The sequence below is a fragment of the Nymphalis io genome, chromosome 15, assembly GCF_905147045.1.
Source record: "Nymphalis io chromosome 15, ilAglIoxx1.1, whole genome shotgun sequence".
NCBI lineage: Eukaryota > Metazoa > Arthropoda > Insecta > Lepidoptera > Nymphalidae > Nymphalis > Nymphalis io.
In genome coordinates, this window is record NC_065902.1 from 12,252,872 (window position 1) to 12,280,392 (window position 27,521).

Below are 27,521 nucleotides of genomic sequence, written 5' to 3' on the forward strand. Positions count from 1 at the left end.
TTTTTTGCAGCGTCACATGGCTATAGTTACTGGTTATCGTTTTTATTTTATTTCTCGTATTTTTCAGATTTAATGTCTCCATTATCAATTAAAGTTTTTATTCTAAGGTTTTATTTAATACTTTTTCTCTTAAACAGTCTGTTATAACGATAAGAATTAGTTAAAATTAGATAAAAACTATTATATCAGAATTTGTTTGTTTTTAGATTTTACTTTGAGCGATTTCGAAGAGAGTTCGAATAATTAATAATATATAATGCGAAGTATTTTGTAGTCATATAAGTTTTTAAAATAAACGTTACCATAAGTTATTTTATAAAAAAATACCCATCGGAACTTGCAATTTTCAATTTCCCGAAATAACAAATATTCTATTATATCCTATGTATACCGAACTCATTAAGCAAGGCAGGTTAACAAATGTGCCAGATGGCAACAAACAGCAGGCAAATTTGTTCTAATATAATATATTAATTGGCGATATAATAAATATAGGGCAATTTTCACACCGTAAATGTGACACTTATGGGATCTAACATGTTATTTTCCTTGTGCCTGTAATTACATAAGCTCATTAACTTTTTGTTGTCACTTTTGTCAGTAGAATAATTGAGTGGTTGGTGAAAATATGCAGACTATTGCACTAAACGAATAACAAGGAAACTTGTATGTGTAAAAATGCTTAGCGAATTGACCTTAGATTGACCAATAAAAGTTTAGAAAATAATCCACAAGCACTTTAATTTTGTTCCATTACTTCTCCTTCTACTCAAACTGTTGTATTTGTAATTTTGTTAATATTTGGTGTCCCATATATATTTATAAAACACTGACTTGACTGCAAACATTGCAGTCCTGATGCTGTTCCTGTCTAGGAGCGATTAAAACTTATCATTAACGTAATTTATTTTTAAGCGCACTTAGCGCTTTAAATTTAGAGGCTTAGGTATAGAATTTACAGGTACTTAATATGTGAACGTAAGCTACTACGCCCTTTAACATTCCAATTTTAAAGTGCGTATTAACATTCAAATTTAGAATGATGAACGCTTTTTCGTTTTATATATATGTACAGATGTAAAAAAATAAACACTAAATATGTAAAAACTTTACTAAAAAAAATGACATAAGACGGGGTCTTATTGCTTTTACTAGTGACATGAGGGCGGTTCATTTTTCGCCCAGAGAATCGAAATTGCGATTCAAAGGGGAAGTGCTGCTAGCATTGTTGCCATCATTCCACCCGATCATAATTTGTACAGTAGTTATATTTAATTTGTATTTGTATTTTTAAGGCTTTAAAGTAAATAATTATGTAATAAAACTGTTATTTAAAAAATATATAATTTTATATGGATATATATTAGGTATCAATAAAATATCGTTAAGTGGTTAGAATATTAGAATATTAACCGAAAAGATTGCTGATTCGAGCTCGGGCTATCCACCACTGAGTTTTCATTGTCCTTATAATCATCTCATGTTCAGAGGTGAAGGAAAATATCCGGCACATTTTATATATTAAGTTGGTTGTAAGGCCTTGTGCAAGCATACAAATATATATAAATATTTGATATGTCACAGAGGACGGCAGTGGTACATTAGCGGGTTGTTACTATGAGGGGTTCGAAGTGTACAATTTTAATGGAAACAGTCATATAGTTGGAAACGTTGAAATTCCGCAGTCTCTTTAGTTTTTATTTGCTTACTCAAAACTATTTTGCCCTTTGAGCAAAATACGGAGCATTGGCTACTCCAACTCTCTAAAGTTGCGAAAAGTCAGTTTCTGAGGTGCTAGACGAAGCTTCCCTAATATTATTATTAAATAGTATCAATATAATTTATATTTTCTCACATAATAATTTCTGTTATATATGTATTATTTTGATATCAATAGTTTCAAACGTTGAATATAATGAAATATATAAATATTATATTTTATTTGATAGTAGGGCTTTTTGTAGATTCGTCTGGGTAGGTATTACCCGCTCATCATATTTTCTAACGCCAAACAGCACCGGTTTGAAGGATGAGGTAAGTGATGAGGGAAGTGAATTGATGTCTATGGGCGTTGGTGGCGTCTATTTGCCAGTCTGCATACCTACTTTGAATAAAAATAATATAATACAAATATATATTTCAAGTTCTATAGTATAAAGTTCACGTTATTTCGAAGTCGTCCTTCACGCGAAATAAAACAGTTATAAATCAATAAACTTGATAAATATCAACTTGGACACAAAAACGTTTTGTATTAAAAAAAATTATGTAATGGCAGATAAGATACGAACGGATTTTTTGGAGTGTTTTTATTATTTACTACCAATCCAGCATGGCCTTGCTGTATATGTTTCAACATTAAAAAATAATATTCTGTTATCAATACTTGTAAATATTCCATTGATGGGCATCATCTCCTTTTGAGAAGTACTTTGTACCTTATTCTACCGTGTATTTTTTCAAAGTTTTTTCAAAGCTTAAGATGGAGTACTAACCATATGGCTGCACTAAATACTATTATTATTCAATAGATATAAAACGCCTTTAGGTGTTATAAACCCTAACATATTATCTTTTTTTTTTCTCGCAGTGGAAGCCTTTAAAAAGGTACCCGGGTCCTATGGGGGTGGAACCGGGTTATGTGGGATTCTTACCCACTAAAACCACTGCGATGGCCGTCCTCAGCACGGATCGGAGAGGCTGCGGGATCGTGTTGATATAACGCATCCGCGGCCTCTCCCGTGCTTTGCTCCACTCGTGGCTCGGCGGAGCTCTCATCAAGGGGCGAATTTCGCCCCCCCGCACTTCTCGCTAGTGGGTACGGCAGCGCGAGGCCATCACGGCTGCCGTCCTCCACAGGGCCGTTTGAAATAGGACACGTAAGGCCCCCACCTCACGCATCCACGGCCCCAGGGTAGGGGCTTAAAAGATAGGGCGTACCTATCTTTTAAGCCCCGGGCGTCTGGGCTATGGGAGGGCCGCCGAGCAGGATCGGCCCTTTCCCGTTCCCGCTCCGCCGTCTCCTTCTGAACCATGACGGTCTCACAGAAGGAGGCTACGGCCCTCCACGCCGATTCAGGTCTTGTCCGACTTCACGGACCAGGATCTCCCTCTCCGCACTCCACGCGGGGCACACTTTCAACGTATGCTGAGCGGTGTCCCGGTCCGCACCACAGTGGTGACACATCGCCGTCGATTCGCGTCCGATCTTACACAGGTATTCTCCAAAACAACCGTGACCGGTCATTACCTGCGTAAGTCGGAAGGTGACTTGTCGCTTTCGTCTCATTCAGGCTTCGAAAGGCTGGCAGGATCGCTCCAACGACGCGTTTGCGTGTGTACCGTTCTTTACAGAGACGGTCGCGCCACGTCGCAAAAGCCCTCCGGTGTTCCTACCGCTTCAACGCCTCGAGCGCACTCGAAGTGGGCGCGCTTTCACTGTCCTGGTGGAGGATGCGGGTCTGTTGGTAGACCCTCGCATCCATATTCGCCAGAATATCCAAAGGCGGAAAGCGCGCTAGGACGGTTGCCGCCTCGTAGGATATCGTGCGATATCCCCGCAATATGCGAATGGCCACTCTCCGCTGCGAACTTTGGATCTTAGTCCTGCAGCGGCGAACGCCCGATAGTCTGTGAGACCAAACGGGTGCCCTGTAGAAGGCCATTGATCGCACGACGCCGACATAGAGACGGCGAACTTCCTCCTTCTTTCCCCCGAGATTAGGCAGCAGTCTGTGCATGGCACCCGCTACCTTCTCGATCCGGAGGGCTTGGCGCTCGAAGTGCTCCTCGAAGCCCCAGCGACCATCCAGTGTGAGGCCCAAGTATTTCATGTACCTGGCCACCTGGAACATATTATCTTGTGTTAAACTTACTCTTAGCAATATAAGACATATAAACCATTTCTCTCATCGCCACTGTGCAACCAATCTTGGGAACTAAGAAGTTATGTCCCTTGTACTTGTAGTTACACTGGCTCACCCAGCCTTCGACCGGAAACAAAATGACTGATTATTGCTGTTTGGTGGTAAAATATCTAATGAGTGTTGGCACCTACCCAGACGGTCTAACACAAAGCCAACGTACCAAGCAAAATTTATTGAAATATATTTTGATTGTCCTATATTGTCATGTTCCTTCTCCCAGTAACAGTTACCCAGTATCTGAAGTTGAGATTTAGTCGTTTACACGTTTAAAACTCATGATAAATTTGATTATCACAGTTACCAGCCTTTAAAATTTACCTGCTCTAAAGATTTTGACAAATATTTTATATTTATGTTATTATTTTATTTTTGATATATTAATTACCTAGCATTCGACTTCACAAAATGAATAAATTTTTCTTGAGCAGGGTATTCGTTTATATAATAAAATTCGGCAAATCATTTTATATTTACGAATAACTAAATTTAACACTCATGTTATTTTTTTATATAAGGCGTATTATAAGGCTATTTATAAATGCAAGAAGAGCTTGGAGTAAGCATTCGTTGACAGGATATTAGAATATAATTGTATATATATATTATTGTATGTACATACTGAGCTGCCACATACTATTCAATTTAATTCAGACTTGAACAAAATTTTAAAGTGGAGTTTTTCTTTTGGTCTTAAGGTAAATCCTATTAAAACTCAGGCTATTATAATTTGTAGTTATAAATTTGATAATTTATGGGGTGATCCCCATATAGACTATTCTCGTTTACCACATGTTGTCTTTAACAATACTGTTATCCCATTAAGCAGCAAAGTTCAAAATTTAGGAATATATATTGATCAAAATTTCTCGTGAGTGTCACAAATAAGCGAAGTGAGCAAGAAAATGTTTCACTCGATGGTAGTGAGGGTACATTCGCAGATTACGTAATTTTCTATCAATTCCTACCAAAATTACGTTAGCTCAAGCTATCCTCCTACCCATCCTTGATTACGCTGACACCTGTTATCTTGACTTAAGAGAGTGGAAAAATTAAATAAAATCAAGCGTATTAAAAATCTCTGTATTCGGTTTGTATTCAGATTCCGCAAATATGACTACATTTCTAAATTTCGCAAAAAACTCGAGTGGCTCCCAATCCGTCTTCGCAGGAATACTCATATTCTTTCTCTTCTCTACTGTATAATTTTTCATCCAAATTCTCCTCACTATCTTAAACACCGTTTTGAATTCCTTAAGGAACCGCCCGGCCGCACTCTACATTCTGATGATAATCTAATTCTTAAAATTCCTTCTCACTCTTCTTCTCTTTATACCAATTCCTTCTCTGTCCAAGCAGTTCGCCTATGGAATTCCTTACCACTCTACTTAAGACGATCTCAAACTAATAACATGTTTAAAATCCGACTCAAGGCGTATTATTTATCTTTATAATGATCAGTGGTTTTATTAACTGTCGCACTTTATTGTTATTTTTTATAACAATTACATGTTTTTTGATATATTATATATGTATGCTTATATTATTTATTTATATGTATATGTATGAAGATGTAGGTATAGTATTGTGTATACATATATTTCATTTAAGTTAATTATTTAAAAAATAAAAGTTAAGTTGATATGTTTACCTACTTACTGCTTTATTTATTTCATGTCCTTCACCTAAAGGTCGTCTGAAAAAGATCGCTCTTTTAGCGATAAGATCGCCATTTGTACATTAGTAGTTTTCGTTTTTTTTTTTTTTTTGTGTTTAAAACTATGGTTCTGTTACTCTTTTGTCCAATAAAGCATACTCCATTCTATTCTACATACATTGAAACTACCGAGTTTCTTGCCGATTATTCTACGTAGCTTTTCATTCGGAATGTAATCTACATTCCGAATGAAAAGCTTTATATTAAAACTGTTATATTTTTGAATTGTGCCTGTGAGAGGCTACTCGATTGAAGAATATTTTGACGAAGACATTTTTAGTTTTTTTTTTATTCATACGTTAAAGGAGCCATATAATACCACATGGCACGTGACACCATGACATAAAAAATTGACACAGTGAGAAGGGTAAGCCGTTCCATCCACCCTATGTATATTATATTATTAGAGAATTGATTTTGAGCGGAAGGATAAATGGTCTTCTCATAGGAGCTTGCACAAAACAAGTAAATTAATATTATCATATGATAAATATTAACATGATGAACTTACATATTTATCAAAATCAGTAGAGGGTATTTAGATTCTAGGTTATGATGTCACCTAACTGATTTCAGCCACAGTCAGGTGGCCAATTTGTGACGCATTTGTGCACTCTCTATTCCCTCACTCTCATAATCCCACGGGGTGGCTATCCGACATGACCGGAAAGAGTATAAGTGCAGAACCAATAGCTTTCTAAAGCACGGAAGTGTACACTCTTTCAAGTTATAGATGCTGGGTTGCTATTGAGAATTTTAAAACCCAATTATTTTTTACCGGCCCAACCAGGGGTTTGATCTCCGGACCTCGGGGTTTGCGTCCTTATATCTAGCCACTAAGCCAACGAAGTAATCGAGTAATATGGTAAGAAAATATTATATATTTATCATTTTCTTATAATATTTGTGAGAATCAAACGAGTATATAGTATGACTGATCTAGATTGGCAGTGCCTACTTTTGGCCATACGGAGAAATATTCCATAAACACGATTTCCATTGGATTATCTTTGGATTTGCATGATATTTAAAGAAGCGCTGATTAAAAATGTCATATTTTACTGCACTGATATTAAATATTTGGCTCCGACGAGCATCCAATTACCGCTTCGAATCTCCCGATTGAATAGCCGTCGTATACTGAATAGCGCTGAGTAACGCGCTGATAAATAGCTTGTGATTGAAAACCGCTATGCCTATATAACGAATTAAATTTTTTGATAATGTAAATCTTTATGTATTAATTTGTAATATTGCACCTTATTGCAAACCATAACAAATAGTAACCATAAAAAAAGATTGATGTTGTGGAAACAAATAAAGATCTTGTGTTTCCGTTTCATAGAAAATAGTTGTTTAAGTATAAAATAACCATTATAGAACAAAGTCCTCCCATCGCGTCTGTCTTAGTCTGTCTGTCTGAACGCGATAAACTCAAAAACTACGTAACAGAATTTCATACGGTTTTCACCAAGGGATATAGTGATTAATGAGGAAATTTTTATTTATGTAAAATTAATTAAATTTTTGTGTAAATTGAATGAAATATGACAATGATTTATTATGTTTATAAACCAATAGTTATATTATTTTGTACGATATAACATTTTTTTAGACCCCATTTTGACCCTTTCAAAGCCCAGACAGGTAACTAGTCTTAAAAAATAAAAATTTTCTAATTATAATATATAAGCACTCGGAATCAAGTTTTCATGATTTACAATATGTACTGAAGTTATGTGAGAAGTGGATACTGAACGGTAACTTTGCTCATAACATATATACGAAGGGCTGAAAGGTACGTGACATAAGGAATAACTGGGTGGACATATTGATGCTTACAATACACCATCGTAACTGATTACAATTTTTTTAAAGTATATGTATATATACATACAAAGTTTTACCACGATGATGTCATTCGTTTATAAATCCGCAGAACAGCAATCTTATCAACCATGAAAAAGTAGCTCAGAGCATAATGTGTGAGATGAAAACAATTTATAGAATGCCCTGTCCCGGTAAAACCACACCAAAATATGCCTCATTTCACATAATATATTACATGCAATTAGTATACGTACATGACTGTATACCCTGATTATATAATTAACTTAGTTGGAGACACCCTATATTTATACACAGGCACATATACGCACACAAGCATTTTCTATTTGAACACATTATTAAAAAAAACAATGAGAAAGTACGAGTAAAACTTCTTTAAATCTTAATCTTATGATAAGTGTTCAAGTAAAGGCAATCTCTAAGGTTTTTTGGTACTTATGTTTTGTTCGTGCAGAATATATTGGGAAGTTACTTGATCGTGTTAAAAAAAAATCATCGGCCGCCTGCTGTAAAGTGTCATACTGGTGGTAGAGCTTTGTGCAAGCTCGTCTGGGTAGGTACCACCCACTCATCAGATATTCTACCGCAAAACAGCAATACTTGATATTGTTGTGTTCCGGTTTGAAGGGTGAGTGAGCCAGTGTAATTACAGGCACAAGGGACATAAAATCTTAGTTCCCAAGGTTGGTGGCGCATTGGATATGTAAGCGATGGTTGACATTTCTTACAATGCCAATGTCTAAGAGCGTTGGTGACCACTTACCATCAGGTGGCCCATATGCTCGTCCGCCTTCCTATTCTATAAAAAAAAAAAAAAAAAAAAAAAAAAAAAGTCATGATAGAAAAGTCGTTAAATCTTGTATTTAAAGAGACATCTTTGCCCAGCAGTGGTACTGTGATTAATAGTAAGGTCACCTAAAGTACGAAATGAGCAGAGATGACACAGTGGTTATATCACGTGAGTTTTGGCGGACGCAATCTTTCGGTTCAAACTTGGATAGGCACCATTAAAATTTAACAAGCTTACTTATTGATGAAACCTTCACGTGGAACTTGGTCAAAGTGAAATCATCTCATGTCTTATTTACGTTTTGACACGTATATACGACTTACCGAGGAGACCAGGACCCCCCACTATTATTATTTGTATCCACTAGGTTTGAGCAGCATGGTAGAATGTGCTCTAAAACCTTCTTCTCAAAAGGAGGCGAGGTCTTATCCAGCAGTGAGATATTGACAGGCTTTATTGTTTCTTAGTACACCTCAGCGCTAATGCAATTTTTCTACAAACGTAAATACATACTAAAGTATAACGTTATTTATTATATACCATCGCAGTTAATTTACTAAGAACCGTTGGAAAGTGAAAGGGCCAACGCGATAAGAACAAAACGCACTCGCTTCGTTGCTAAATGGCAATCATCGTTTATTGACGAGCGCCTATCCAATCTGTTTAACCACTTTAGCGAAAAATTGTCTCACGCAGCTACCATCTGGGCACCGATGCGCTGTTATTTATCCGTATTCAATGTATAGAAGCTTAGTATCGATGTTGTTTGTGATAGTTATTTTCATTTTAATATATTTTGAGAATTATATATGATTTTGCTATCTGTATGTTCATAGCATTTAAGAAGAGGTTCAGCAATGGTTAATATTTATTGATGAATATAGAAATCCTTATAATTAATTTATTTCCTGTTGCAATATTAACATAATTGTTATACTCAAAAATTTACTGATACGTCGATAACCGGTTATTAAGTAAATAGTAAACACCGGTTAAAGTAATTTCTGTAATTTTTCATGTTATATATTTGTGATTATGTATTTATTGGTATGCATTTGAAATTTATTTTGTTAAAATCTATTTTTTATTAATTAGATTAAAGTAATAGTAATGTAAACAGTACCGTTTAAGTACTGACTATCTTTTAAGGTTGCAGTACCTAACATCCTAGGTTCAAGCTGGTTTTGGGGCAACAATAAGCTTCGGGGTTTTCCCGTCAGGAAATTATGTCTCACTACCAGCCCCGTGTTTGAATGTTGGTAGTGTTACAGTATAGAACAACCAAGCTCATGCACAGTCACTATTGGTCCTGCGTCTAAACTCTTTTCGGTCATGTATTGCAATCTCTCAGATAACGAGAGCAAAAGAATAGAGTGCACCTGTGTTTGCGCAAACATTTGCGCGATATTGATATTTCTAAGCAGTTTGCAAGTCTCTGTCAAGAATGGTCGCTGAGAGCGAAACGAGTTACGAGGATGTTGCTCGATTAAATTACGTGTTATGTTATGTTAATTATTGTGTTATGATTCTATTTGCTTTATGACGGCTTTGTGTTATTTCAATAAATTATGTTTGTAAATAATTAATAATTTGCTTAAAATTAATTTAATTCTCTGCATTTACTAGACATTATGAGGTATTTGTTAATTTAAAACGTAATTTTCACATAAATTATTTATTTGTTATGACTTCCTCCTATTTATGGGATCTTATTTAACATGATTAAAATATTATATATATTATATATATACAATAAATTCGTTGTTTTGTGGATGTTTTTATTGTAAAGCACAAACAGTCGTGTACGTTTTTATTTTTTTAATTCCAAGCAGTTGGAAAGGAAAATGAGCTTAATAATAATTCTTATGGGGAGTAATATTGTAATATTACTATCTATCAGGTAATATATTGCAAAAGAGCGTAATAACCACAGTAACTTTATGAAAGTACTTTATCCTAGACGTTCTATAATGTAGCACTATAAATAAAAGTAATCTTTGGTAGCAAGGATTATGGAGGGTATATGGAGGGAAATCGGATCGAATCGATCGTACATCATGATATATACAAAAAGTGAAATTGTACGATTTCACTTTTGACGATTTTTCTCTTTATGTATACTATTTTGTAGGTAAATGGCAAGATTTTCAGTAGTCCCCATTAGAAAGGTACCACAAACTAGTAAATTAATTTATTATAAATATTAGGAGATGAACAGCAAGGCGTCCACTTACACACGCGAACCTATGGTAGGCTGTACAACATCTCAATGCTCAAGTCCAAACGCCACAGGGAGGACCTATTTGTAGATAGTCTCCTCTTCGCTGACGACGCTGCCTTCGTTGCTCATGACCAAGCTCAACTCTAGAGTCTAATGGACAAATTTGCCAGAGCGTGCGACCTCTTTTCAATGTCCATAAACTGCAAGAAGACCGTTATTTTAGCGCAAGGATGTTTAGAGCAACCAGTCATCTTGCTTAACGGCGCACCTTTACAGGTGGTTAACAAATTTTGCTACCTTGGGTCGCATTTGTCGAGCAATCTCTCGCTTGATGCAGAGATCGACTTCCGCATCGGCAGAGCAGCCTCTACGTTCGGGAGGCTCTGTACAAGGGCTTGGGATAACAGACACCTTACGGTAAAAACGAAAATGCTTGTTTACTAATCATGTGTCCTAAGCACACTCTTGTATGGAGCAGAAACGTGGACAACGTACGCAAAACAAGAACGCCGACTAAACATTCACTTGCGCTGTCTTCGGAACATTCTGGGCATCACATGGCAGGATCGCGTGACAAACGAGATGCCTAGCATCATGGCCATTCTAAAAAAAAAACAGTTACAATGGCTGGGACACGTGCATCGAATGGAGCAGACTCGTCTTCCAAGGCAAATACTAATGAGAGAGGTTGCGGATGCAAAAAGGTCTGTTGGGCGGCCTATGCTCCGTTACAAAGATTGCGCTAAGCGTGATATGGTTGCGTTTAACATCCCTAGCAATCGATGGGAGGAACTGGCAGAGGACCGTGCCAAGTGGCGACGCTTTATTCACGAAGGTCAATCAAAGCATGACGATGCCCGGTTTAAATTACTAAATTTCTAAAAGAAAAACGCACTAGGCGTCATGAGCGGGCTTCAAATCCCCGCCCATCTGGGGGCGCATACACTTGTCGGGAGTGCGGCCGAAGGATCCTTTCTCGCATTGGTCTCTTCAGTCACGAACGCAAGTGCCTTCGCGATGCCGCTTATATCATCTGTCAAAGATGCAGAGGCCTATATGATTAGAAAGGTACCACAAACTAGTTAATTAATTTACTACTAAAAATCTGTAATATTCTTGCTTTGTTTCTGTTTCTATTGTGAATGTAATTACAGGCAGAAGAGTCCTTACATATTGGATCCGACATCTGGATATTGACTATAGATGACGGTGGCTACTTCGTTGACACATTAGCTCGTTTGACTTTCTTAAATAATAAATAAAAAAAAAGTTTTATTTGTCAAACCGAAAATGAATGGAATCTCCCTTTTAAGCATTTATGTAAAATTGCTGATAGAATTAAGATTTATGGATATTGAAAGAATGCATATGGAAAATTTACGTGCGGTTTGTGATAAGATGTATTAGTACAGTGTTTGGGCGGAGAAATCGTTTGCCGCAGAACCTGATAGTATAATAAACTTTGCTTATGTCTCCATAATAGTAAAACAAAAGCTTGTGAAGCAAATTTTCGAAGAACTAAGACCATCGACGACCTAAGCGAAATGGTTTTTTTTTTTTTTTTGCGAAATGGGTACTTGGTAACAATGATATCGAATATTTTATATTGTCATTATGCCTGTCACTGCACTGGCTCTGACTTAATAAATTAGTTTAGAGGAAAATAAATCATAACCATTGATTAAAAGAATAAAAATGGAGTGGGCAGTAATGCAGAGATCCCCAATCATTCAATATTTAGATAAATATTTTTTAAAGGAAATTTTATGGCTTTTTATTAAATGGCTTCTATTTGTAATCAAATATACGCTTAACTTGGACTTTACTGTAGATCTTGAATTTTTGCTAGAACATCAGTTCCTGATCCAATTCCTAAGATATCACCAATCCAAATATATTGAAGTGATTGCTGTAACTTATTAGCTTGCATTTCAGTTATGATTTAGATACTATGAATATTAATTTTGTTGGAATAGTGATTGTCTTAATTCAGTGCTTGTAATGTATCTATTTTAAGATTTTTAGTATTATAAGTTAATATCAGTTAAAACTTTTTCAATTATAATATCACAAATATTAAAGACTGAAGTGTTTTTTTTTTGTAGTCGAAATATTTTTGCTCAATTTTGGAAACTATGATAACAATAAAATAAATCTAAGTCATATAAGTTGATACCATTTCATATTTACTCTTATTCTAAGTTTTGATATATGGGAGAGGATATTGTTGATGCAGATAAACTCTCAGCGAGATGGCAGACACGTCATTTGTCTTTTCAAATTGCTTGGAAAAACAATTTTTTAAAGATATTTATCAAGTTAACTTATTATTTATAGGTCACAAGACCTATTTATTATAAAAAATATAGGCCGATAATACAATATTGGTTTGTTATGATTCAATAGCCAATAATTAAATTACTTTAATCAGATAGATTAAATAAATCCTTTATTTGAACTTACACAACAATATACGAAAGTTATGAAAAATGACGTCCTTAACACATCTGCATAAACAAAATAAACCATAAAACATAACAGAAGAAAATAAAGTATTCATAAAGTGGTTTGATTCGCATGTTTGCTTGAGAATACACTTTAAAAAATTAATAAAAGATATACCTTATGTCTATAAAATTTTCTGCATAACCTTTCGCGGCTCTACCCACTGAAAGTTTGAAGAAAAAGTGTGATTCTAGCGTGACACGTTTATCTACTCCCAAAAAAATTTGCGACCATGTTAATTGGTCTTGGTGCGACAATACTGGCAACACACGTGACACTATGAAGGATTCTAGAAGATAAAGTTGATACAGAGTGTATTTACATTATCAAACGAAGGTCTCCTAATTTAAGGGTCAATGTTTTTAATCAAATAATGAGCAAATGCCTTTGGTTGGTTCACTCACCTCGAGCTCGTGGCTTCGTTAGCAGCTTCTGCACGATATCATCATAGGCTCTTTCATCTGCAACTCCCGAATCCTTTACCAGCTTTTCTTTAACAGCTATGCAGATTCCGTTTCTTGCCAGCAGTGCTTCTAACTCTTCAAATGCCTGTAGATATACATATATGAGACAATAAGAGTTATATTAAATTTTGGAAAATAATTTTGAATTTAAGTTTGACTATTCAGAGTATTGAAAAAATAAAAGATTTTTTAATGGCATGTTTCCTAATATGTAGGTTATTTTTTTTATCTCACTATCAACGACATTTCTTCTTTTCTTCAAATAATCTATGGTTATTTTGCGCATAGACATTTATTAATTTGTACAATCGTCATAATCAAAATTACAATCTATATAGTATAATAATAAATATATATAATAATATATACAAATCCGTACTTATACAGATTAAAATAGTAATTTGTTTTTCTTACAGAGTTCATATTTTGATCAACGATAATTTTCTTGTTTGGTTAACTAAAAACAGTGGTCAGTAAAAATAATATCGTGATCGTGGGCAGATTTATGAGAATAACTGATGCATAATTTGCGATGAATTAGTATCTGATATATGACTTGATTATTCATATGAGTTTGTAAGTTTTACTAGCATAGGACAATGAAATGAAAAAATAAATATCAATTCTTATTGACCTAAAAGTATCAAGGAATATCTCAACGCTTTTCCCTGTTCACATTATTGAAAAATGTTAAAAATGGAACACGGCAAATGAATAAAAAATTCAAGAGATGATGTCAAAACATGACGTCACAAAGGGGTCATTTTCAGTCGACGTCTAACAACTAGCTCTTATTTTTTGTGTGAACTAGACGAGTTGAAATAGAAAAATGTAGCAAAAACCTGATAAAAAAGGAGTTTTTCTGAAACTGAGTTTTTCGCTTGAATTTCATGTTTAGTTGTGATTATTAAAATTATTATGTACATATTCCCTCTCGTCAAGACATTCGGAACTGTATTTGTTTATGTATGACCATTTATCTTTAGTTATATCTAATGATGAATGGTCATACAGCAAGAACGTCTCGGTAGATACCGCCCAATTATCATATATATTATGAGCAGCAAACAGCAATAATTAGTATTGTTGTGTTCCGGTTTGAAGTATGAGTGAACCAGTGTCACTGCAGCCACAAGGTGATACTATAGTTCAAAAGATTGGTGACGCATGAATCCTTAAAAATGAAATCGTGAGGGCGAAAAATAGTTGTTTGTATACTTAAAACAAATTTAGTGGCTTCATTTAGAGTAAAATTCAGGTTAACTGTAGGACTTCAATGTCAACCTCGATATTGAATACCTAAGCTCTTTATTGTTACCAATATTTGATACTTGGCCGCGGCACCAGATTATAAAAAGGTTATTTGTCATTTGCCTTCCGTGATCCTTTAATGATAGCAATCAATATGGCATTGAATTCGACTGATCCTGTTGAAATTGAAGGATTAGTCGGATCCGATGTTTGTTATTTGGTTAAAGCTGTAATATATGTTTCATCTTGTAAATATATTTTTATATAGTGCTAGGTTTTAGGAGCTATATTTTTATTGATTTCCTTAATCAAATATTTGTATTAAGAAAATCATTTACTATAACTACTTCACTGGTGGTAGAGCTTTGTGCAATTGTGTTCCGGTTTGAAGGGTGAGTGAGCCAGTGTAATTACAGGCACAAGGGACATAACAAGGAACTTGACATCTTAGTTCCCAAGGTTGGTGGCGCATTGGTGATGTAAGCGATGGTTAACATTTCTTACAGTGCCAATGGCTATGGGCGTTGGTGACCACTTACCATCAGGGGGCCCATATGCTCGTCCGCCTATCTATTCTATAAAAAAAAAAACAAAAAAAGGAAAATGTTTATACTTAAGTCTCAGGTTTTGTTCGATTCTTAATACGTATTTTTTTTTAGCAAACTTTGTCGTTGTTATTGTTTTACATTGATATTTAAACAACTTTTGAACATCACAAATACAATACAATATATTAATAAGGCTCTTGCAATTACTATTGTCTTCATTTTAAAATGTTTATTCACTTTAAATTTGGTTGTGCTTACGAGCGTATGATACAACCTCAATTTGCGTAATGTCAAAACCAGGCCATAGACCCTCAATCCTGTACAAATAATAGCCATCCCATATATTCTGATAAATCGTGGAAATATATAAGGCGTTGTTAATAATTTGAATCAATCCTTTCATCATTGTGAACGATTCCTATTTAATATTAAATAATCGTATCAATGTAATATCCCAAACAAAGTTGCCCATACATCGGTCAGATTAACCAGCTGATTCTGACCATCCATCCTGATTTCGACGTTAAACGCTTTACATTTCAATTCGTATGTTAATCGTCGATGCAGACAAATGAAATTCCAACCGCCACGGTAAAACATCATTTATGTCTTTGACATTATAGCTTGTATTTCCATGACCTGATTGTTTCATTTAAAGCACTGTGCACGGTAATATGTTACGTATATTAAATGTTTTAAAGCCGATAATCGTTTAAAGTAATTTGTGGAAATTAATAGACCATATTTGGTTGATGGTTAACGTCAGTTGAATACAATATTCGGAAAGCTTCGAAATGATTTGCAAACATTTGGTTGCACTGATTTCAGTGTATGTTTAATATTTAGGTACTCGGTATTTTAAATTAATGTTTTATAATGCTATAAAAGCAATGAACTAATTTATACATATTTTAATGCTGCTAGTCATCGCTACATACTATAAATCAAAGTCCCCCGCTGCATCTGTCTGTCTGACCGCGATAAACTCAAAAACTACCGAACAAATTTTCATAAGATTTACACCAAAAGAGGGAATGATTCATAAGGAAGGTTTACGTGTGTAATTTATTAAGTTTTTATAGAATTTTACTGAAATATAAAATGTTGAAGATATCGGAAAAAATTATACCGACTGGGTGCTGTACTAACATGTGCCGAATAAACTATTAAAGTCTGCCCATGCGAAGCCGGATCAGGTAGCTATTTTAGCAATATAATTACTTTTTTCTATTATTTCATGACTACATGTAATTTGTTTCAGTGCTGGTTTCACCCACATGTCATGTTTTAGGTACTCTGTGTCTTTTTCGCAACCCCTGACAAAGTCTATACATAATTTCACGAGGATCGTTGGAGTAGTTAAGACGTGAAAGCGTATAGTGATGTTTACTAATTTTCTTTTATTTGTGACGTCTTGCTTATGACATTTGAATTGTATTTGATAAATGACGTAAGTAATTATATCGAAAAGTATACAAAAATTAAAAATAGCTTCAGTACAAATCATGAACTTGAATGTTAACAAGAATGCTAGTATTGTTTCCTCGTTAAATCGCAATTCAGATTCTGTGAGTGCAAAATAAATCAGCTCTCTTATCACTACTCCTCTCCTTGAAATAATGTCTTCCTCCTAGTGAGAGGCCTAGTGGTTAGAACGCGTAAATTTTAACCGATGATCTTGGGTTCGAACCCGAGCAAGCACCGCTAAATTTTCATGTGCTTAATTTGTGATTATAATTCATCTCGTGCTTTACGGTGAAGGAAAACATCGTGAGGAAACCTGTATATGTCTAATTTCATTGAAATTATGTCACTTGTATATTCTACCAACCCGCATTGGAGCAGCGTGGTGGAAAAAGCTCTAAAACTTCTCCTGAAAAAGGGAGAGGAGGCCTTAGCCCAGCAGTGGGACATTTACAGGCTATTACTGTTACTGTAATGACATATATATATCTTACGAACAGATGACTGTGAAGCTCATGTACCAATCTGAAGCACACATTAACGCACTTATAACAACAAATCTTACGCTGACGTCATCTGACATTCGAAATATTAGTTACGTGTACCGAGAGCTATGATGACACATCAAAAATATTATAATGATATGTTCTATAATGTTGTTCCATTTACACGATAATCATGAGCATGTATGCTCACGAGTTCAGAGTTTAATGTTGGTTAGTGCTTTGACGATCTTTGATTGTAAGAAACAAACAAATTTATAAAAATTACATATAAATTTGATACGTCACATTGCATTCCATTCAAATATGCTTGTGGTAGGGCTTTGTAAAAGCCCGTCGGGGTAAGTACCATCCATTCACATATTACACTTCCAAACTGCAATAGTTAGAATTGTTTTGCTCTAGTTTGAAGAGTGATTAATAGTGTAATAACAGGCACAAGGGACATCTTAGGGATCTTAACTTAGGGCACACAATTGGTGGCCCATCGGCCGTTTAACGAGTGGTTAACATTTCTAACATTGCCAGTGTTTGTAAGCGGTGTTGATTATGTGAGCTAATTAATAGAACTAACCTTAATACCATAGCTTGATTCTTCATAAATAATGGACACGTAGCTCCATCCCAACTTCTTAACAATCTCGACCATTGCTCGTACCTGTTCAAAAAAAATTTCAATTAATGTTATTTATTTATTTTTTATTAAATATGTTAAATATCTATTGATACACATGTAATTTTAAAAGATTGTATCTGATGTATATAATAATTACAGACGTACACAACATTGGCAGAAATCAAAGTCTCCTTTGTAGCTATATCTTTTTTTTATCGCTGGAAAAACGCGTTGCGCGTTTCCCCCACGGGAACAGTGGTGGGGGGGGGGGGATATGTGAGACTCGCCGGTGTCTAAGGCACCGGTGTGTAAGTGCGCCTCGAACATCGGAATATCCACTAAAAAACCAGCGGTACCCTTTCCGTCGTAACGAGGAGCGTCACGGGATCGCTATCGCATGCTACCGTATTTGTTAGCTATACCTACTTAAATTAATTTATAAAAAGAAAAAAAAAAGAATAATACGAGTATAAGTAAAGTTTATTTACCAAACGTTTCACGTGTACTTCAGCCAGGTATTGGAAAAAAAACTCAATGGCGCTTGAACCATTGACATTGACATGACAAATATGTTATTGACAACTTATTTTAATTGACCTTCAAATGTTTAAATAAAAGAATATTAATTATATTAATATATATAGAATATTAAATATATAATATTATAATATTAACGATTCCAAAGGATATCGACACTTTTAATCTTAAGGACAAATTATTAAACAAGAAATTATCTAGACTTAAAAGTATTGTATTACCATTTTCACCCTCTAAAAAGGAGATAAAACTTTATAATTTTTTTTAGAAAGAATCGTCAGAAAGCTCCTTGAACTTAGCAAGTATTGTTTTTTCCAATGATAAGGATTTTTGAAGTTTGTGTAACGAATTAAGCCTGTCAATGTTTTCTACTGAATTTGATGGCTTAATAGTTTAACAATGCTACAACAAAAAGATTTAAACAAGATTAGTGGGATATTTTGTCAAGCTTTGACTTGCTAATAAAACGGGTTAAATCCTATCAAGTTCTTATATTAATAAATTAAGAACAATGTCATAATTTATGAAAATAAAGTATTATATTATAGGTATAATATAGCTTTATATATTTTTTAACAAGAATTAATATCGATATAAAGACAAGAAACATAAATGTTAGGTATAGTTAGAGAACGTAACGAACAAACAAACTCACTTTCGTATTTATAATATTAGTTAGCATGTAAGTAAAATGTGTTCATTAAGCGAGCGAAAAAAAAAAATCAAAAAAAGAAAAATACAACACAAACGTGTCTTGTGGGGATACAACTAGTCATAATAATAATAAAATATATAATAAGAATAATAAGGTTCTCCAGACCGATTTCAGCCACGAGAGAGATTAGCCAACTACACAGGAGATATTATAGTGCACAAGTGTGTACGCAAACACAGGTTCACTCTCTACTCCCTATCTCTCATAATTCAATGGGATGGCAATCGGCCGCGACCGGAAAGAGTTTAGGCCCAGGACCAACGGCTTTACGTGCTTTTCGAGACACGGGAGTGTCTATGTCAAACACTTCTAACTTCCTGCTGCTACTGAAAATTTTCTGACAGAAAAACCCAATAACTTTTTATTGGCCCGACCTGGGAATTGAACCCAGGACCTCCAGGTCTGCGGCCTTACGTCCACTAAACCAACGGGGCATATATATATATATATATATACATATCTTATGTACGTTCACTTGAACATATTATGAGCACAGCAACTAGTAACACGAATATTACCTGATGCAAGTCAGATGGAATGGTTCTCGTGAAGTACTCGAAGCGTGCCTTGTTAGATAGTTCCGGAGATGTTGAGAAAAATGATACCTGTTGAAATAAAATATACTAATACATAAATACATCTCAAATATATTGTCTTTAATTTAGCCATTTTTAAATGGTGATTGATCGGCCTTTTTCAGTAATTAAATGTAACATAAAATGTAATATGATCTTAATGGATGGGCACTTATAGTTATATATTTTAATGTAGTTGGTATTTTTTATAAATAAAAATTCGAACTTGTTTTTCAAATAAAGTCTTATTTTCTACATGTAAATAGTAATAACTATTCAACAATGGACAATAAGCGATCAAATTTAAATTAAATTTCCATTAAAAATCGAAAATAAAAAATCACTAATCAAATTATTCGAATATCTTCCAAGCGTTTTTGAATCGTTTTCATATGTTAATAACAGCTGTTTAATTTCAGCCGTAATTTACCGGCTGATACTTAACTCTTTTCTTATAACATAACAATTTCCAAACTGATCACTTTTCGAAATATATGAATTGAATTTCAAATGAATGTTTTTCTATCGAGATTAAATTAATCTTTAAAAATCATAAAGGTATTCGACCAAATCAAAGAAAACAAAAGTTTTAATTAAAAATACTCTTAACCACGACTGGCCTTCAAGTATAATTTCCAAGGCGTCGCTTGGTTTTGCTATTTCCTTTAAATCAATTTACTTCTAAATTAGAAAACATAGACCTTTGTTTAATTGTGTTTAATAATGAAAGTATAGCTATAAGGCCATTCATCATCGTCTGATATCTCCAAGGGTTGGGATAAATGGAATGAATCGTTATTCAACGCGATTTAGATAAAGTAACTTTTTTTTCTTTTGTTGAAAGCCTTCGGGCCTATTCAGAGGATATCTGAGCACTTAATGGCTACGTTCTGTTTGCGGATAAAATTTAGCCGCGACGAGGAAACAACCTACATTTACCGTTTATTTGTTGCAATGTTTTTATTTTATTTTATTTTTTATTTTATTTGATTTATTCAACATTGAAGCATTGCACTTGCTTATTTATACTCAAACCAGAAACTACCACCGGTTCCGAAAAGAAACACCCAGTCCTGAGAAGAGACTCAGCGGGTTTTTTTTACAAGTGTTTCATACAAATAATATAAAGTTGAATAAATTTTAAAAATTAAATAATTTTATTCGTTTCCCCTAACAAGATGTGCAACTTTTATTATCCATATATATTTATATGTATATGACACAGCCCAAACTACTGGGGCTAGCACCTTGAAAGTTTCCATACGGAATCCTTTCAGGGTTAGTTGGAAATTGGTAATTAGCAATTCTGAGTTATAACGCGAGTGAAGCTGTGGGTAAAGTCATTTGACAAAAGATTATAAAGATTACAAAAAAGCATCGAGTATTCGTTGGTTTACATCTTGAATATATAAATTATTTTATATTTAATTAGTATAATTTTTAATAATTGAGAAATAACCACTGAGTTTCTTGCCGATACTCTACTATGGCGAATAATTGTGTATTCACCATTTTATAACTAATTAGTTCTTTACATTAACATTAATGTCCCACTGTTGGGCTAAGGCCTCCTCTCCCTTTTGAGGAGAACGCTTGGAGCTTATTCCACCACGCTGCTCCAGTGCGGGTTGCTAGAATACACATGTGGCATAATTTCAATGAAATTAGACACATTCAGATTTCCTCACAATGTTTTCCTTCACCGTCAAGCACGAGATGAATTATAAAAACAAATTAAGAACATGAAAATTCAGTGGTGCTTGCCCGGGTGTGAACCCACGATCATCAGTTACGATTCATGCGTTCTAACCACTAGCTATTAAATACTATTAGTTCTTTACTTAATTCGTATTCACTAAATGATAAATCATTACCTGAGGTATTTTAAACAGACGCAGCAGATTTGCGACTTGAACAGAGGTAACGCTAGAGGCAGCGCCAACCACGCCGGAGATCACTTTCCTCATGGCTGTTGCGTTGCAAGCATATTCTGCATCATCGATGTTGCTTATAGAACCTTGAATAATATAAATATTGTTGTCAGGCAAATGAGTGAATAAAAACCAATAAAATAAAAGATACTAAAAATAAATAAAATAATATAAAAAATTACCTTTTATGAAATCCACGGCCATTTCTAATCCATACGTATCTCTATCACAATCGTCGAGTACGTGAGCTCCAATCGTTACACCTGGAATAAGTCTCAACTTATGATTTATGATATCAAGCGTGTACATCATTGTCTCTAACGCCTGGACCCCTCCTTGTGGCATCACTGGACCACAAGTCCTATTGTCTGATCTTTCGTGCACCATCATTAAACCTCCGAGCACCAAGTCCCCTTCTATCACAGCTTCTCTCTTGATAGGCCAATGCTGATGCTTCTTATCCTTCAGCTCATTGATTTGGTCTTTTGACATGTTCAACCAATCATTTTGCCTATTATCAACGATCAGATCGTAGCCTATCAGACTCCTGTCTAAATAGGTCTTCTCTCTGAAACTGACTAGGGGGTCAAAGTAGGAATATTTTAATTTCCTATCCACTAAAGGTTCAAGGAAGGGAGCTTCGGTTTGCTTGTGTCTGTGCCTGTGATGGTGTTTGGTGCTTGGACTGACTTGGAAGTTCTCGGATAATGGTGTGCCGTGTTTCATTTCTGAACGCTGTAGTATGAGGAGCAGCGTCGTGGTCGCCAACCAGGTTTGGCTGGGACGCATGTTCGTATCATCCGTCTCATACCATCTTCAGTAAATATCTGTTCCTTATTGTCAAATGAAACGGCTCCGTTTTGAACTGGAACAAATGAAAAAACTATATGACTATTTTTTCCTTTAAATGTAAAGAGAATGTATTTTAGAATTTATTGTGCCTGATATTTCAAGCCTTCTATCATATTTAAAATTTGATATCGTTCATCTTAATTTTTCATTGATATAAATGTGTTGTTTTAAAAAGATTTTTTTACTTCTTATATTATATATAAAGTGTCTCAAACGTTATTAGGATTTCTAATCTTATACATTTTTATATATTTATTATACACGAGCTGAGCCCGCGAAATCGTTCCCGTGAATTTGAGATGAGGGGATTCAGTTTTATGATTATCTTTAGGGAAACTCTTTATTTTTTGGATAAAAATATAATATACTAGTCACCCGTCCGATTTTCATTGGATAATACGAAAGCGTTAAAAATTATTTTGTTTAAATAATAGAATATAACAGTGTTGACGCAAGCTATCTATCAACAATAAATATGAAAACACCATACAATGTTACGTACATTTTTTCACATGCGTTTATAAAAAATATAATATAGTGTAATAATCATTTTAATAATTAATAATAATTTTAAATCCCTTGAAAACTTGTGGTCCATATAGCGGAGTGTGAATGGCATTTTATTTTATATTATATATATATATATATATATATATATATATATATATTTGTTTTTTGTTCGTATACCTTTTTAAGACCTATTATCATGTTCTTCATTAATTCCATTTAAGTATCTATTTTGAGTAAATTGTTGAACACCAATTCAGCTCCCTGAAACCACCTTTTAACGGATTGATTTCAAAATATGTAAATTTGTACATTATTGTTTAATTAAATACTTATTAGAAATGTAATATTATGTAGTATTTGTCGTCTATTTAAATAAAATGTTTTTGTAATAATTTAGTATATTTTATGATCATCATGCCTTTTGAATGATTGTAATAGTTTTTGTACTGAACGATCCTTTCATTTTTTTTTATAGAATAGGAAGGTGGACGAGCATATGGGCCACCTGATGGTAAGTGGTCACCAAACCTTAGACATTGGCATTTTTTTTTTTTTTTTTATATTCGCCGGGAGGGCAAATGACTCTACTCCACCTGATGGTAAGTGGTAGTAGAGTCCAAACGCGACGACGGCCAGTACAGACGGGAAAAACGTTCTGCACTAGCCGCCATCGCCTTGCCGGCCCGCAAGATGCCTTTTCACGCCTCGTTTGAAGGAACCCGGGTTGTAAGAGGAGGGGAACACGTGAGCTGGTAAGGAATTCCATTTTTTGGAAGTGCGACAAAGAAAGGAGTTGCCAAATTTCTTTGTTCGCGATGGAATTGATGTCACAGTAAGGCGGTGACATCGAGAACCAGCTCGCGTGGACTTAAGAAGGAAGGGGGAAGCAGGATTACAGTAACAGTACAGTAACAGTACAGTAACAGCCTGTTAATGTCCCACTGTTGGGCTAAGGCCTCCTCTCCCTTTTTGAGGAGAAGGTTTAGAGCTTATTCCACCACGCTGCTCTAATGCGGGTTGGTAGAATACACATGTGACATAATTTCAATGAAATTAGACACATGCAGGTTTCCTCACGATGTTTTCCTTCACCGTCAAGCACGAGATGAATTATAATCACAAATTAAGCACATGAAAATTCAGTGGTGCTTACCCGGGTTTGAACCCACGATCATCGGTTAAGATTCACGCGTTCTAACCACTAGGCCATCTCGGCTTTTCGGAAGCAGGATTAGAGAGAATAATTCCTCAGAGCACTCGCCGTGATACAGTCGATAGAAAGCGCTCAGTGCTGCTATCTCACGACGCAATTGTAAAGGTTCAAGGGTGTTTGTGAAAAATGTTTTATTTCATTGTAAAAAATGTCAACCATCGCTTATAGCCAATGCGCCACCAACCTTGGGAACTAAGATTTTATGTCCCTTGTGCCTGTAATTACACTGGCTCACTCACCCTTCAAACCGGAACACAACAATATCAAGTATTGCTGTTTTGCGGTAGAATATCTGATGAGTGGGTGGTACCTACCCAGACGAGCTTGCACAAAGCCCTACCACCAGTAAGTCAATTTATAGCGATTAGTGTAAGTCAGATATAGTTTTGACAAATTGCGATAGAACGGGTATTTTATTACGTTCAAAATAGTAATTTATTGGTTGGCAAAACATTCTCCGTCCCTCGGCTCCAATATAATTTTATGGCTCGAATCGAGTGCCAAAGATTTGACATATCGCTCTAAGCCAGTCGTGTATGGCGCTTATGCTTGTAGACTGCGTATATGTGAGAATAAAGGTTAGACGGTACAATTGTTTAATTGGTGAGAGGTTCGTTATTGTTATTAAGCGCTTAAAATGCGTGAAATATTCTATATATTTACAATAATATACATAATATTGATACAATTAGTAACAATCATTTATAAACACGAAAAGTGAAGGAACATTTAACAAAAGTTTTTAATATAACACAAGTTCATGGCTCTGCAAAATCAATACATTCTTGCTGTGCGGTAGGACTACATGGAATAGGAAAATGATATAAAAATGAAAGTATCAGTTCCTTAATTCCCCACTACTAGAGAGATTTGTCATGTTAAGGAGAAGATTTGGAGATCTTACCGCCATGCTCAATTGCGTTTATTACATCCAGACTTACTCACTGTGTTTTCCTTCATCACCGAATAAAGATAAAGTTTCCCTTTTATAACAATAGAAAGAATTTCTTTTAACACTATATGTTGTAAATTAGTTTAATTGAATCGCAATTTATTTTAGTCTATCAAATATTCGATATTTTATCGATTACTAGTTTCCTTCCGCAACCTCAGCTGCCTATTAGAGGTCATCCTTAGGATAGCAACACGTTCGTGGTAGTAACCTTAACCTATTTATTTTTCCGTACTCTTGATTAATTGTATTCAAAAAAATTTTTATCGACTAGTTTTCTAAATTTAGCGCACGTTTTAATAGGATTTAAAACATATAGAACATTTACTAACGCGTTCTGTGATAGGTCGCTGGGAAAGTAAACCCGAAGTGAAACTCATAATGCGATTTCATTTGTTTAACTTTCGAGTTCGTCCGACCAGCCGCCGCCATCAGCATCCAATATGCTTCAGAACCTATATATATTCCTTTGAATCTCAACCTTTGGGTATTTAATCGTATTTACTCATCGTTTCGTACGTTTGTTTTAGTTGCATCTGGGCAGTGTTGAACGCATGACTTATATATAAGGCTTTGAAAAGGTAAATATGTAATAACGTTGAAATGTTATACAGGTGCCAATTAGGACCGTTCAAATAAAAATAAAAGTCAAGTATTCGACAATGTTCAGTATTTTACTTTTTTATATTTTTCGAGTTGAAGGTATTTCGTAGATGTGCTTAACTAAATTAATTATATTACTGGTGGTAGGGCTTTGTGCAAGCTCGTGTGGGTAGGTACCACCCACTCATCAGATTTTCTACCGCAAAACAGCAGTACTGTGAGTACAGATACAGTGAGTGAGCCAGTGTAATTACAGGCATAAGGAACATAACATCTTAGTACCTAAGGTTAGTGGCGCATTGGCGATGTAAGCGGTGGTTAACATTTCTTACAATGTCAATATCTATGGGCGTTGGTGACAACTTACTATCAGGTGGCCCATCTGCTCATCCACCTACCTATACTATAAAAAAAACTAGTTCTATACTTTTTTATTTAATATTTATTTGGCATATCACTATATATGTCAAAAACTTCATATTAAGACAAACCGATTTTCTGGACAAAAAACTTCAATAATTTGATATTCGCAGAACTCATTTATTGTCTTACTCTTGAAATGATGACATGCTATTTTGTTACGTATAGCCTTTAAATGATGTAGTAATTAAAATTAATGTCGCATATCAATTTCTAACGGTATCATGAGCGAATTCAATTTTGTTCATATTCTTAAAATAAACATGGGAATCAACTCAGTAAAACATAAAGATAATTTAAAGTTGAGCCCTCAAAATTAGATATTTCAGTCTTAACTTTTTATTACAAAGTATGATTATAATAATAAAGCGTGTTTTGCGTTGTATATCTAAAATAACGTTATCTTTAAGAGGGGTGACTGTTTCTTGAACTGTCTCCGTAAAGCGCTGATGTTAAAATGGGACGTATTACTTATTTAAAACATAAACCTGCTTATCGTTCATTTGAAATTGGCGATACATTATAACTTCATATCATGTCAAAGCAGTTATTTATATACAATATAAAGTGTGAAAATCCACAGGAAAACAAAGATATCTGAATAAAATAAAACGTTATAATATAATTCATGGAATACTATTTTAACGTTTTGTTAGTATTGAAATTTGTATCATAATATTATTTTATCCGTAAAACCTGATGGTCGGTGGGGCAGAAAAGTTCTCCAGTAGAACACACAAAGATAAATACGCGGCTTAGGTGATCGCGACCGGTGATCTTGTGAGGATCGCGGGAAGTCGCTGGATGTGTGTAGCTATGTTTGTGCGACGTGGGGATCCTTCGGGGATCCTTTATCCAGTAAAGGACGTCTCCTGGCTGAGATGGTGATGAATATGATTGTTTTGTATTATAAGATAATTTAATGTCTATGTCTTTCTCTGACATAAAAAAGTCAACACATGAAGCGTTCCACGATACATAGTCCGTATTAGAAATATATTAAAAATAATACACACTCGAAAACATAATAAATAATGTAAATCTGAGTCAGATTTCTATTAGAAATAACTTTTCAATATATATATATTGACAATATATATATATATATATATTGTTGTTCAATATGAATGTCAAATGAACTTTTTACTTAAATACAGAGAGCTCAGAATTTTTATAATATAATACTTATAAAGACTAGGAATCACAAAAATATTAAATGAATAACGACAGAAAGAGAGAAATACCCGTTAAAAATGTTTAACGAAAGGCGGCTAGACTTTTTGATGAATATAAGAAAACTATATTCGTAATAATAATTTTGCGATCTAAAACCAAATAAGTCCCTTTAGATAGAGCAGAGGCA

The 27,521-nt window shown here is 34.6% G+C and overlaps 1 protein-coding gene across 1 annotated transcript in view; it reads right to left on the bottom strand.

Moving 5' to 3' along the window:
- Positions 1-22,334, bottom strand: part of LOC126773955 (metabotropic glutamate receptor 2-like) — an 82,616-nt gene extending 60,282 nt beyond the window's left edge. The window contains exons 1-5 of the mRNA XM_050495216.1: positions 21,791-22,334; positions 21,552-21,694; positions 19,621-19,707; positions 17,809-17,892; positions 13,409-13,553 (exon numbers count right to left, since the gene is read on the bottom strand). Coding sequence (XP_050351173.1) covers positions 13,409-13,553; positions 17,809-17,892; positions 19,621-19,707; positions 21,552-21,694; positions 21,791-22,334 — 1,003 coding nt within the window. The remainder of the gene's footprint in view (positions 1-13,408; positions 13,554-17,808; positions 17,893-19,620; positions 19,708-21,551; positions 21,695-21,790) is intronic.
- Between the last annotated feature and the right edge of the window lie 5,187 nt (positions 22,335-27,521).